At 41.4% G+C, this 14,789-nt stretch overlaps 1 protein-coding gene and 1 non-coding gene across 2 annotated transcripts; one reads left to right on the top strand and one right to left on the bottom strand.

Annotated features, from left to right (window-relative positions):
• Nucleotides 1–2,899: 2,899 nt before the first annotated feature.
• LOC130953822 (small nucleolar RNA R71) lies at nucleotides 2,900–3,007 on the top strand. The gene has a single exon (XR_009075983.1). It is a non-coding gene; the product is annotated as a small nucleolar RNA R71 (small nucleolar RNA).
• Nucleotides 3,008–13,159: 10,152 nt separating this feature from the next.
• LOC130949452 (uncharacterized) lies at nucleotides 13,160–13,840 on the bottom strand. Its single transcript, XM_057878167.1, has one exon. It carries the CDS (start codon nucleotides 13,838–13,840, stop codon nucleotides 13,160–13,162), a length of 681 nt encoding a protein of 226 aa, XP_057734150.1.
• Between the last annotated feature and the right edge of the window lie 949 nt (nucleotides 13,841–14,789).

Below are 14,789 nucleotides of genomic sequence, written 5' to 3'. Positions count from 1 at the left end.
AATCCAAGTATTTCCCCCGAACCATAGTAAGCCAATTCTTTGGATCCGGGTTCACACTTTGATCATGGTTCTTGGTGATCCATGCATTGGCATAGAACTCTTGAACCATCAAGATTCTGACTTGTTGAATGGGGTTGGTAAGAACTTCCCAACCTCTTCTTCGGATCTCATGTCGGATCTCCGGATATTCACTCTTTTTGAGTGAAAAAGGGACCTCGGGGATCACCTTCTTCAAGGCCACAACTTCATAGAAGTGGTCTTGATGCACCTTTGAGATGAATCTCTCCATCTCCCATGACTCGGAGGTGGAAGCTTTTGCCTTCCCTTTCCTCTTTCTAGAGGTTTCTCCGGCCTTGGGTGCCATAAGTGATTATGGAAAAACAAAAAGCAATGCTTTTACCACACCAAACTTAAAAGGTTTGCTCGTCCTCGAGCAAAAGAAGAAAGAAGAGAGTAGAAGAAGAAGAAATGAGGAAGAAGGGAGTGGCTTTGTGTTCGGCCAAAGAGGGGGAGAAGTGTGGTGTAGGGTGGGTGGAAATGAAAGGTTGAAGAAGGGTATATATAGGAGAGGAGGGGCTCATGGTTCGGTCATGTATGGGTGGGTTTGGGAGGAAAAGTGGTTTGAATTTGAAGGGTGAGGTAGGTGGGGTTTTATGAAGGATGGATGTGAGTGGTGAAGAGAAAGATGGGATTTGATAGGTGAAGGGTTTTTGGGGAAGAAGTGTTGAGGTGATTGGTGAATGGGTGAAGAAGAGAGAGAGTGGTGGGGTAGGTGGGGATCCTGTGGGGTCCACAGATCCTGTGGTGTCAAGGAAAAGTCATCCCTGCACCAAATGGCATGCAAAATCACGTTTTGAGCCATTTCTGGCGTTAAACGCCGGGCTGGTGCCTATTTCTGGCGTTTAACGCCAGTCTGGTGCCCCTTTCTGGCGTTAAACGCCCAGAATGGTGCCAGACTGGGCGTTAAACGCCCACCTGCTAGCCTTACTGGCGTTTAAACGCCAGTAAGTTCTTCCTCCAGGGTGTGCTGTTTTTGTTCCTGTTTTTCATTCTGTTTTTGCTTTTTCACTTGATTTTGTGACTTCTCATGATCATCAACCTACAAAAAACATAAAATAACAAAAGAAAATAGATAAAATGTAACATTGGGTTGCCTCCCAACAAGCACTTCTTTAATGTCAGTAGCTTGACAGAGGGCTCTCATGGAGCCTCACAGATGCTCAGAGCAATGTTGGAACCTCCCAACACCAAACTTAGAGTTTGAATGTGGGGGTTCAACACCAAACTTAGAGTTTGGTTGTGGCCTCCCAACACCAAACTTAGAGTTTGACTGTGGGGGCTCTGTTTGACTCAGAATTGAGAGAAGCTCTTCATGCTTCCTCTCCATGGTGACAGAGGGATATCCTTGAGCCTTAAACACAAAGGATTCTTCATTCACTTGAATGATCAGTTCACCTCCATCAACATCAATCACAGCCTTAGCTGTGGCTAAGAAGGGTCTGCCAAGGATGATGGTTTCATCCATGCACTTCCCAGTCTCTAGGACTATGAAATCAGCAGGGATGTAGTGGTCTTCAACTTTTACCAAAACATCCTCTACAAGTCCATAGGCTTGTTTTCTTGAGTTGTCTGCCATCTCTAGTGAGATTCTTGCAGCTTGCACCTCAAAGATCCCTAGCTTCTCCATTACAGAGAGAGGCATGAGGTTTACACTTGACCCTAAGTCATATAAAGCCTTCTTGAAGGTCATGGTGCCTATGGTACAAGGTATTGAAAACTTCCCAGGATCTTGTCTCTTTTGAGGTAATTTCTGCCTAGACAAGTCATCCAATTCTTTGGTGAGCAAAGGGGGTTCATCCTCCCAAGTCTCATTTCCAAATAACTTGTCATTTAGCTTCATGATTGCTCCAAGGTATTTAGCAACTTGCTCTTCAGTGACATACTCATCCTCTTCAGAGGAAGAATACTCATCAGAGCTCATGAATGGCAGAAGTAAGTCCAATGGAATCTCTATGGTCTCATTTTGAGCCTCAGATTCCCATGGTTCCTCATTGGGGAATTCATTGGAGGTCAGTGCACGCCCACTGAGGTCTTCCTCAGTGGCGTTCACTTCCTCTCCTTCCTCTCCAAATTCGGCCATGCTTATGGCCTTGCACTCTCCTTTTGGGTTTTCTTCTGTGTTACTTGGGAGAGTACTAGGAGGGAGTTCAGTAACTTTCTTGCTCAGCTGTCCCACTTGTGCCTCCAGATTCCTAATGGAGGACCTTGTTTCATTCATGAAACTTTGAATGGTTTTGATTAGATCAGAGACCATGGTTGCTAAGTCAGAGGGGTTCTGTTTAGCATTCTCTGTCTGTTGCTGAGAAGATGATGGAAAAGGCTTGCCATTGCTAAACCTGTTTCTTCCACCATTGTTGTTGTTGAAACCTTGTTGAGGTCTCTCTTGATTCTTCCATGAGAAATTTGGGTGATTTCTCCATGAAGAATTATAGGTGTTTCCATAGGGTTCTCCTAGGTAATTCACTTCTTCCATTGAAGGGTTCTCAGGATCATAGGCTTTTTCCTCAGATGAAGCATCCTTAGTACTGCTTGGTGCATTTTGCATTCCAGACAGACTTTGAGAAATCAAATTGACTTGTTGAGTCAATATCTTGTTCTGAGCCAGAATGGCATTCAGAGTATCAATCTCAAGAACTCCTTTCTTCTGACTTGTCCCATTGTTCACAGGATTTCTTTTAGAAGTGTACATGAATTGGTTATTTGCAACCATTTCAATTAGCTCTTGAGCTTCTGTAGGCGTCTTCTTCAGATGAAGAGATCCTCCAGCAGAGCTATCCAAAGACATCTTGGATAGTTCAAAGAGACCATCATAGAAAATACCTATGATGCTCCATTCAGAAAGCATGTCAGAAGGACATTTTCTGATCAATTGTTTGTATCTTTCCCAAGCTTCATAGAGGGATTCTCCATCCTTCTGTCTGAAGGTTTGGACTTCCACTCTAAGCTTACTCAATTTTTGAGGTGGAAAGAACTTTGCCAAGAAGGCATTGACTAGCTTTTCCCATGAGTCCAGGCTTTCTTTAGGTTGAGAGTCCAACCATGTTCTAGCTCTGTCTCTTACAGCAAAAGGGAATAGCATAAGTCTGTAGTCCTCAGGGTCAACCCCATTAGTCTTGACAGTGTCACAGATTTGCAAGAACTCAGCTAAGAACTGATGAGGATCTTCCAATGGAAGTCCATGGAACTTGCAATTCTGTTGTATTAGAGAAACTAATTGAGGCTTAAGCTCAAAGTTGTTTGCTCCAATGGCAGGGATAGAGATGCTTCTCCCATAGAAGTCGGGAGTAGGTGCAGTAAAGTCACCCAGCACCTTCCTTGCATTGTTGGCATTGTTGTTGTTTTCGGCTGCCATGTGTTCTTCTTCTTTGAAGAATTCGGTTAGGTCCTCTACAGAGAGTTGTGCCTTAGCTTCTCTTAGCTTTCACTTCAAGGTCCTTTCAGGTTCAGGGTCAGCTTCAACAAGAATGCCTTTGTCTTTGCTCCTGCTCATAAGAAAGAGAAGAGAACAAGAAAATATGGAATCCTCTATGTCACAGTATAGAGATTCCTTGAGGTGTCAGAGGTACAGAAAAATAGAAGGAAGAAGTAGAGAATTCGAACTTAATTAGATAGAGTTCGAATTGTGCATTGGGAGGGAGTGGTACTCCATAAATAGAAGGATGTGAGAAGAGGGGAAGAAAATTTTCGAAAATTAATTAAAAAGATTTAAAAAAAACATTTTGAAAAACTTTAATTTGATTTTCGAAAATCAAGAGTGAGAAAGAGATCAAGTAATTTTTGAAAAAGATTTTGAAATTAGAAATCAAAAAGATATGATTGAAAACTAGTTTTGAAAAAGATGTGATTAAAAAGATATGATTGAAAAGTTATGGTTTTAAAAAGATATGATTGAAAAGATATGATTTTGAAAACAATTTAAAAAGATTTGATTTTAAAAATTAATAACTTGCCTAACAAGAAAAGATATGATTCAAACATTAAACCTTTCTCAACAGAAAAGGCAACAAACTTGAGATGTTCAATCAAATCATTAATTGTTAGTAAGTATCTTTGAAAAAGGAAAGAAATTGATTTTGAAAACATTTGATTGAAAAGATATGATTTGAAAAAGATTTGATTTTGAAAAACTTTGAAAACTTGAAAAAAAATTGATTTTGAAAACAAAATCCTCCCCCTTGTGCCATCCTGGCGTTAAACGCCCAGAATGGTGCACATTCTGGCGTTTAACGCCCAATGCACTACCCTTTTGGGCGTTAAACGCCCAACCAGGTACCCTGGCTGGCGTTTAAACGCCAGTCTGTCCTTCTTCACTGGGCGTTTTGAACGCCCAGCTTTTTCTGTATAATTCCTCTGCAGCCTGTTCTGAATCTTCAATTCTCTGTATTATTGACTTGAAAAGACACAAATTAAAAATATTTTTGGATTTTTTTAATAATAAGGAATGCACTTAAAATCAAATAACAATGCATGCAAGACACCAAACTTAGCAGTTTGTATACTACTGACACTAACAACATGAGAATGCATATGAGAAACACAAAACACTCAAGTCAATAGAATTTAAAGATCAGAGCAATGAAATCATCAAGAACAACTTGAAGACTAATGAAGACACATGCATGAATTTGAAACATGCCAGAAGAACAGAAACATGCAATTGACACCAAACTTAAAATGAGACACTAGACTTAAACAAGAAATATTTTTTGGTTTTTATGATTTTGTAATTTTTTTGGATTTTTCGAAAATTTAGATGGAAAAGGAAATAAAGATATCAAAATTCTTAATGAGAATTCCAGGAATCATGCAATGTTAGTCTAAAGCTCTAGTCTAAAGGAATTAGACATAGCTAGCCAAGCTTCAGCAGGACGTTGCATTCAAGAGCTAAATTGATGAGGATCAATCAGCTTTGGTGATGATAAGAACATCACCTTGAAACACTAGAATTCGTTCTTAAGAACTCTGAAAAAAAATAAATACCTAATCTAAGCAACAAGATGAACCGTCAGTTGTCCATACACAAAACAATCCCCGGCAACGGCGCCAAAAACTTGGTAGCGCGAAATTGTGATCACTACACAACTTTGCACAACTAACCAGCAAGTGCACTGGGTCGTCCAAGTAATACCTTACGTGAGTAAGGGTCGATCCCACGGAGATTGTTGGTATGAAGCAAGCTATGGTCACCTTGTAAATCTTAGTCAGGCAGACTCAAATGGGTATAGATGATGAATAAAGCATAAAGATAAAGATAGAGATACTTATGTATATCATTGGTGAGAGCTTCAGATAAGCGTATGAAGATGCCTTCCCTTCCGTCTCTCTGCTTTCCTACTGTCTTCATCCAATCCTTCTTACTCCTTTCCATGGCAAGCTTATGCAAGGGTTTCACCGTTGTCAGTGGCTACCTCCCATCCTCTCAGTGAAAACGTTCCTATGCTCTGTCACAGCATATGGCTAATCAGCTGTCGGTTCTCGTTCAGGCCGGAATAGAATCCATTGATTCTTTTGCGTCTGTCACTAACGCCCCGCCTGCTAGGAGTTTGAAGCACGTTACAGTCATTCAATCATTGAATCCTACTCAGAATACCACAGACAAGGTTAGACCTTCTGGATTCTCTTGAATGCCGCCATCAGTTCTCGCCTATACCACGAAGATTCCGGTTAAAGAATCCAAGAGATAAACACTAGAGCCTTGTTGCTTGTAGAACAGAAGTGGTTGTCAGTCACTTTGTTCATAAGTGAGAATGATGATGAGTGTCACGGATCATCACATTCATCAAGTTGAAGAACAAGTGATATCTTGGACAAAGAACAAGCGGAATTGAATAGAAGAACAATAGTAATTGCATTAATACTCGAGGTACAGCAGAGCTCCACACCTTAATCTATGGTGTGTAGAAACTCCACCGTTGAAAATACATAAGAACAAGGTCTAGGCATGGCCGAATGGCCAGCCTCCCCAAAGAGGGTTCAATCATAAAAACATGATACAAAGATTCTAAGAGTGATAGATCCCCCCTAATACAATAGTAAAAGGTCCTACTTATAGAGAACTAGTAGCCTAGGAATGAGTAAATGACATAAAAATCCACTTCCGGGCCCACTTGGTGTGTGCTTGGGCTGAGCAATGAAGCATTTTCGTGTAGAGACTCTTCTTGGAGTTAAACGCCAGCTTTTATGCCAGTTTGGGCGTTTAAGTCCCATTTAGGTGCCAGTTCCGGCGTTTAACGCTGGAAATTCTGTAGGTGACTTTGAACACCGGTTTGGGCCATCAAATCTTGGGCAAAGTATGGACTATCATATATTGCTGGAAAGCCCAGGATGTCTACTTTCCAACGCCGTTGAAAGCGCGCCAATTGGGCTTCTGTAGCTCCAGAAAATCTACTTCGAGTGCAGGGAGGTCAGAATCCAACAACATCTACAGTCCTTTTCAGTCTCTGAATCAGATTTTTGCTTAGGTCCCTCAATTTCAGCCAGAAAATACCTGAAATCACAGAAAAACTCACAAACTCATAGTAAAGTCTAGAAAAGTGAATTTTAACTAAAAACTAATAAAAATATACTAAAAACTCAACTCAAACTACTAAAAACACACTAAAAACAATGCCAAAAAGCGTACAAATTATCCGCTCATCAAACCCCCACATTCAAACTCTAAGTTTGGTGTTGGGAGGTTCCAACATTGCTCTGAGAATCTGTGAGGCTCCATGAGAGCCCACTGTCAAGCTACTGACATTAAAGAAGCGCTTGTTGGGAGGCAACCCAATGTTATATTTTATCTATTTTCCTTTGTTATTTTATGTTTTCTTTAGGTTGATGATCATGGGAAGTCACAAAATCAATTGAAAAAGCAAAAAACAGAATGAAAAATAGAAAGAAAAATAGCACACCCTGGAGGAAAATTTGCTGGCGTTTAAACGCCAGTAAAGGTAGCAGTTGGGCGTTTAACGCCCAGTCTGGCACCATTCTGGGCGTTTAACGCTAGAAAGGGGCACCAGACTGGCGTTAAATGCCAGAAAAGGGCAAGAAGCTGGCGTTAAACGCCAGAAATGGGCACCAGGCCGGCGTTTAACGCCATAATTGGCACATAGAGCAATTTTGCTTGCCACTTGGTACAGGGATGAATTTTCCTTGACACCTCAGGATCTATGGACCCCACAGGATCCCCACCTACCCCACCACCCTCTCTCTTGTTCTTCACCCATTCACCAATCACCTCAACACCTCTTCCCCAAAAACCCTTCACCTATCAAATCCCATCTTTCTCTTCACCACTCACATCCATCCTTCATAAAACCCCACCTACCTCACCATTCAAATTCAAACCACTTTCCCTCCCAAACCCACCCTTACATGACTGAACCGTACCCCTCTCTCCACCCCTATATAAACCCATCTTCACTCCTTCATTTTCACACAACCTAAACACCACTTCTTCCCCTTTGGCCGAACCACAAAGCCATCTCCATCTCCTCTATTTCTTCTTCTTCTACTCTTTTCTTTCTTCTTTTGCTCGAGGACGAGCAAACCTTTTAAGTTTGGTGTGGTAAAAGCATTGCTTTTTGTTTTTCCATAACCATTTATGGCATCCAAGGCCGGAGAAACCTCTAGAAAGAGGAAAGGGAAGGCAAAAGCTTTCACCTCCGAGTCATGGGAGATGGAGAGATTCATCTCAAGGGTGCATCAAGACCACTTCTATGAAGTTGTGGCCTTGAAGAAGGTGATCCCCGAGGTCCCTTTCAAACTCAAAAAGAGTGAATATCCAGAGATCCGACATGAGATTCGAATAAGAGGTTGGGAAGTTCTTACCAACCCCATTCAACAAGTCGGAATCTTAATGGTTCAAGAGTTCTATGCCAATGCATGGATCACCAAGAACCATGATCAAAGTGTGAACCCGGACCCAAAGAATTGGCTTACTATGGTTCGGGGGAAATACTTAGATTTTAGTCCGGAAAATGTAAGGTTGGCATTCAACTTGCCCATGATGCAAGGAGATGAACACCCTTACACTAGAAGTGTCAACTTTGATCAAAGGTTGGACCAAGTCCTCACAGTCATTTGTGAAGAGGGCGCCTAATGGAAGAGAGATTCAAGAGGGAAGCTAGTTCAACTGAGAAGGCATGACCTCAAGCCCATCACTAAGAAGAGGATGGAGCAAACAAGAGACCCCTCTCATCATGAAATCCCTGAAATGCCTCAAGGGATGCACTTTCCTCCACAAAACTATTGGGAGCAACTGAACACCTCCCTAGGAGAATTGAGTTCCAACATGGGACAACTAAGGGTGGAGCACCAAGAACACTCCATTCTCCTCCATGAAATTAGAGAAGATCAAAGAATCATGAGAGAGGAGCAGCAAAGACAAGGAAGAGACATTGAGGAGCTCAAGGACTCCATAAGATCTTCAAGAGGAAGAACAAGCCGCCATCACTAAGGTGGACCCGTTCTTTAATCTCCTTGTTCTTTATTTTTCTGTTTTTCGAAAATTATGCTTATGTTTATCCATGTTTGTGTCTTATGATCATTAGTGTCTTAGTGTCTATGCCTTAAAGTTATGAATGTCCTATGAATCCATCACCTTTCTTATGAAAAAAAAAATGTTCTTAATTGAAAAAAAAAGAAAAATTGCATGAATTTCAGATTTTATAACAGATTAATTATTTTGATGTGGTGGCAATACTTTTGTTTTCTGAATGTATGCTTAAACAGTGCATATGTCTTTTGAATTTGTGGTTCATGAATGTTAAAGTTGTTGGCTCTTGAAAGAATGATGAAAAAGGAGACATGTTACTGAGGATCTGAAAAATCATAAAAATGATTCTTGAAGCAAGAAAAAGCAGTGAATACAAAAAAAAAGAAAAAAAAACGAAAAAAAAGGGGAAAAAGAGAAAAAGAAAGAAATAAAAGTGTGATCCAAGGCAAAAAGAGTGTGCTTAAGAACCCTGGACACCTCTAATTGGGGACTCTAGCAAAGCTGAGTCACAATCTGAAAAGGTTCACCCAATTATGTGTCTGTGGCATGTATGTATCCGGTGGTAATACTGGAAGACAGAGTGCTTTGGGCCACGGCCAAGACTCATAAAGTAGCTGTGTTCAAGAATCATCATACTTAACTAGGAGAATTAATAACACTATCTGGATTCTGAGTTCCTAAAGAAGCCAATCATTCTGGATTACAAAGGATAAAGTGAGATGCCAAAACTGTTCAGAGGCAAAAAGCTAAAGCCCCACTCATCTAATTAATACTGATCTTCATAGATGTTTTTGGAGTTCATTGCATATTCTCTTCTTTTTATCTTATTTGATTTTCAGTTGCTTGGGGACAAGCAACAATTTAAGTTTGGTGTTGTGATGAGCGGATAATTTATACGCTTTTTGGCATTGTTTTTAGTATGTTTTTAGTATATTTTAGTTAGTTTTTAGTATATTTTTATTAGTTTTTAGTTAAAATTCACTTTACTGGACTTTACTATGAGTTTGTGTGTTTTTCTGTGATTTCAGATATTTTCTGGCTGAAATTGAGGGACCTGAGCAAAAATATGATTCAGAGACTGAAATGGACTGCAGATGCTGTTGGATTCTGACCTCCCTGCACTCGAAGTGGATTTTCTGGAGCTGCAGAAGCCCAATTGGCGCGCTCTCAACGGGGTTGGAAAGTAGATATTCTGGGCTTTCAGCAATATATGATAGTCCATACTTTGCCCAAGATTTGATGGCCCAAACCGGCGTTCAAAGTCACCTTCAAAATTCCCAGCGTTAAACGCCGGAACTGGCACCAAAGTGGGAGTTAAACGCCCAAACTGGAACAAAAGCTGGCGTTTAACTCCAAGAAGAGTCTCTACACGAAAATGCTTCAATGCTCAGTCCAAGCACACACCAAGTGGGCCCAGAAGTGGATATTTATGTCATTTACTCATCTTTGTAATTCTTAAGCTACTAGTTCCCTATAAGTAGGACCTTTTGCTATTGTATTTGACGTCTTGGAATCTTGGTAGCTACCTTTAGTCTTATGCTATCTTAGATCATGGGGCTGGCCTCACGGCCATGCCTAAACCTTGTTCTTATGTATTTTCAACGGTGGAGTTTCTACACACCATAGATCAAGGTGTGGAGCTCTGCTGTACCTCGAGTATTAATGCAATTACTATTGTTCTTCTATTCAATTCAGCTTGTTCTTATTCCAAGATATTCATTCGCACTCAAGAACTTGATGAATATGATGATTATGTGACGCTCATCATCATTCTCACTTATGAACAAGTGACTGACAACCACTTCTGTTCTACAAGCAAACAAGGCTCTAATGTATATCTCTTGGATTCCTGATACACGACGCATGGTTGTTGCTCGCCTGACAACCGAGCGCTCGCCTGACAACCGAGCCAGCCATTCCGTGAGATCAGAGTCTTCGTGGTATAAGCTAGAATTGATGGCGGCATTCAAGAGAATCCGGAAGGTCTAAACCTTGTCTGTGGTATTCTGAGTAGGATTCAATGATTGAGTGACTGTGACGTGCTTCAAACTCGCGATTGTGGGGCGTTAGTGACAGACGCAAAAGAATCACTGGATTCTATTCCGACATGATCGAGAACCGACAGCTGGATAGCCGTGCCGTGACAGGGTGCGTTGAACATTTCCACTGAGAGGACGGGAGGTAGCCACTGACAACGGTGAAACCCTACATACAGCTTGCCATGGAAAGGAGTAAGAAGGATTGGATGAAGACAGTAGGAAAGCAGAGAGACAGAAGGGACAAAGCATCTCCATTCGCTTATCTGAAGTTCTTACCAATGAATTACATAAGTATCTCTATCTTTATCTTTATGCTTTATTCATATATCATCCATAACCATTTGAGTCTGCCTGACTGAGATTTACAAGGTGACCATAGCTTGCTTCATACCAACAATCTCCGTGGGATCGACCCTTACTCGCGTAAGGTTTATTACTTGGACGACCCAGTGCACTTGCTGGTTAGTTGTGCGAAGTTGTGTTTATGCCATGGTATTGAGCACCAAGTATTTGGGGCCATTACTAGGGATTATTTGAGTTGTGAAAATTAGTGATCACAATTTCGTGCACCAGCTAACAATACATATAAGAAACCATGAGAGTTTGGAAATAGACCCATGAAGTCAATGCCCCAGACATAAAAAATTTCACAGAACAACACAGGTTGTTGGGACATCTCATCCCTCTTGGATATAGTTCCAAACCTCTGGCAAGGTGAACAAGATTCACAAAAAGCAGTAGCATCCTTAAACAATGTGGGCCACCAGAATCCACAGTCTAATATTTTTCTAGCTGTTCTTTGAGGACCAAAATGTCCACCATTCTCAGAAGAGTGGCAGGCCTCTAAAATAGACTAGAATTCTGATTGAGGCACACACCTTCTAATTATCTGGTCAGCACCACATCTCCATAAATATGGGTCATCCCATATATAATATTTGGGCTCGCTTTTAAGCTTGTCCTTTTGACGTTTAGTAAAATCAGGAGGGAAGTTACGACTGACAAGGTAATTAGTTATAGCTGCGTACCAAGGAACTACTTCAGATATTGCGTGCAAGCTATCAAATGGAAAAGCATCATTGATAGGAGTGGAGCCATCCTTAATGTGCTCTAGGCGGCTCAAGTGGTCTACCACTAAATTCTGTGGACCACTCCTATCCTTAATTTCTAAATCAAATTCTTGCAGCAACAATATCCAGCATATAAGCCTTGGTTTGGACTCTTTTTTAGCTAATAAAAATTTTAGAGCTACATGGTCTGAGTACACTACCACCTTAGTACCAAGTAAGTAGGCTCGAAATTTATCCAAAGCAAAAACAATAGCCAGAAGCTCTTTTTCAGTGGTAGTATAATTAGACTGAGCTGCGTCTAAGGTCTTAGATGCATAGGCAATAATAAAAGGGTCCTTACCATCGTGTTGAGCCAGCGCCGCTCCTACTACATAATTGGAGGCGTCACACATTATCTCAAATGGTTGACTCCATTCAGACCCTCTCACAATAGGGGATTGAGTTAAGGCGGTCTTCAGCTCATCAAACGCCTCCTTGCAGTCCGCATTCAGCTCGAACTCAACATCCTTCTGTAACAGTCGGGATAAAGGTAGGGCTACCTTACTGAAGTCCTTGATAAATCGCCAGTAGAAACCTGTGTGACCGAGAAATGAACGGACTTCCCTCACGGAGGAGGGGTAAAGTAAACCAGAAATAACGTCTACCTTTGCTGGATCAACTGAAATACCAGTATTAGAAACAATATGTCCTAGAACAATACCTTGTTGGACCATAAAATGACATTTTTCAAAATTTAATACAAGATTTGAACTAACACACCTGTCTAATACTCTAGCTAAACTATCCAAGCAAAGGCTAAAAGAATCACCATACACACTAAAGTCATCCCTGAAAACTTCCATACAGTTCTCTAGAAGATCTGAGAAAATACTCATCATGCATCTTTGGAAAGTTGCCTGTGCATTACATAAGCCAAAAGGCATTCTCTTATACGCATACGTTCCAAAGGGACATGTAAAAGTAGTTTTCTCCTGATCTTCAGGAGCTATATGAATATGAAAATAGTCAGTGTAACCATCTAGAAAACAGTAGTGTGATTTACCTGACAGGCGATCAAGCATCTGATCGATAAAGGGCAGGGGGTAGTGATCCTTGCGGGTAGCTTGGTTGAGATGCCTGTAATCAATGCATACCCTCTAGGCGTTCTGCACTCTAGTTGCAATGAGCTCTCAATGCTCATTCTTCACTATTGTGACTCTAGATTTCTTTGGAACCACCTGTATTGGGCTGACCCATTCACTATCCGAGATTGGATAGATGATGTCAGCCTCCAACAGTCTGGTCATTTCCTTCTTGACAACCTCTAAGATGGTGGGGTTCAGTCGCCGTTGAGGTTGACGAATAGGCCTTGTTCCCTCTTCTAAAAATATCCGATGCTCACAGACTTGAGGGCTGATGCCTACTATATCTGCCAATCTCCACCCAATGGCCTTCTTGTGTCTTCTTAGCACACTAAGCAGCTGCTCCTCTTGTTGGGAAGTGAGTTCCCTTGCCATGATAACTGGGAGCTTCTAATTATCCTCAAGGTAAGCATACTTAAGGTGGGGTGGAAGGGGCTTCAACTCCATTTTCTGTTCATGGCTAGGTTCTTGATCATCTAGAGCCATTTGTGGTGGCAAGTTATCTTCAGTAAGCTCAGGGGGTGTCCCCACACTTGCCTCTTGCTCCATAAGCATCTCTTCTACCTCTTCTTGGTGAACTTCAGCCACAGTCTCATTAATAATGTCACACTGGAAGATGGAGTGATCTTTCGGTGAGTACTTCATAGCTTCATCCAGGTTAAAGCTCACTGTACTGCCATCTATCTCAAAAGAATAAGTTCCTGAGAAGGCGTCTAATTTGAACCTTGAAGTCTTCAGAAATGGCCTTCCAAGCAGGATGGATGATGGTCTTCCTGATTCATTAGGGGGCATCTCCAAAATGTAGAAGTCAATAGGAAATATTAGCCCCTTAATGCTCACTGGTACGTCCTCAGTAATTCCAGCCACTGAGATAATGCTCTTATCTGCCAAAACAAAACGTGCTGCCGACCTTTTTAAGGGAGGGAGCCTCAAGGCATCATATACATATAATGGCATAATACTCACACATGCGCCTAAATCACACATGCAGTCAAAAAATTGTACACCATCAATAATACAAGTAACCATGCATGGACCTAGATCCCCACATTTTTCCGGTATGGCACCCATTAAATCAGAAATAGAACTACCTAGAGGAATAGTTTCGAATTCATTTATTTTATCTTTATGCAGGCACAAATCTTTTAGAAACTTAGCGTATTTAGGTACTTGCTGAATGACATCAAAAAGGGGAATTGTTACCTCAACCTTTTTGAATATTTCTACTATTTTGGGGTCTAGCTCCATCTACTTTCTGGGCTTCCTAGCAAGATGTGGAAATGGAATAGGAATGGCGCCACCTGTAGTGTCTGCGCCTCTTGGTGCTTCATTCCTTGGTGGGGATGCTTCTTCTTCAACTGCTCCTTGTACTGCATCCTCTTCTTCAACGTCCTCTACCTCAACAAGTCTTCAATTGGGATGTTTGCTTTTGAGCTCGGCTCCTCATGACTCCTCTCTGGCAGTGTAGTCCCGAACCTCAAAGTAATGGCATTGATTCCTCCTTTAGTTTTGGGTAAAGGTTGAGAAAGAAGTGTATTTGAGCTTGCAGGCTGATTGTTGGAGGTATTCAATGATCCAATCTAGGAGACGAGAGCTTGTATAGCAGAGGTTAGACCAGTAAGTGTGCTTTCCATGGTCGTTTGTCTTTGTGAAAGAGAGTGAAACAACTCGTCATTGGGAGAGGAAGATGGGTAAGTGACTTGAGGGACCTGCTATTGGTTGTTTTGAGATCCTTGGGCTTGCCTTTGGTGAGGTACTCGGCAAGGCTGGTTTTGGTTCTGCTGATTATTGTTGTTGTTCCACCTCTGATTACCACTATTATCTCTGCCTCCTTGGTTGTAGTTGTCCCTCCTTCCTTGGTTGGAGTTGTCTTGCCAACCTTGATTGTAGTTCCCACCTTGGTTGTAATTACCACCTTGCTAATAGTAGCCTTGATTAGGGCGGTCATAGAAGTTATGGGTAGCTGCCACGGTGATGTCTTCTTGTTGGAGTTACATACATTCATCAGTGTAATGAGTAT

This window comes from Arachis stenosperma, chromosome 9 (genome assembly GCF_014773155.1).
Source record: "Arachis stenosperma cultivar V10309 chromosome 9, arast.V10309.gnm1.PFL2, whole genome shotgun sequence".
NCBI lineage: Eukaryota > Viridiplantae > Streptophyta > Magnoliopsida > Fabales > Fabaceae > Arachis > Arachis stenosperma.
Note: the sequence above shows the minus strand (reverse complement) of the source record. Positions and strands in the feature narration are given on the sequence as shown.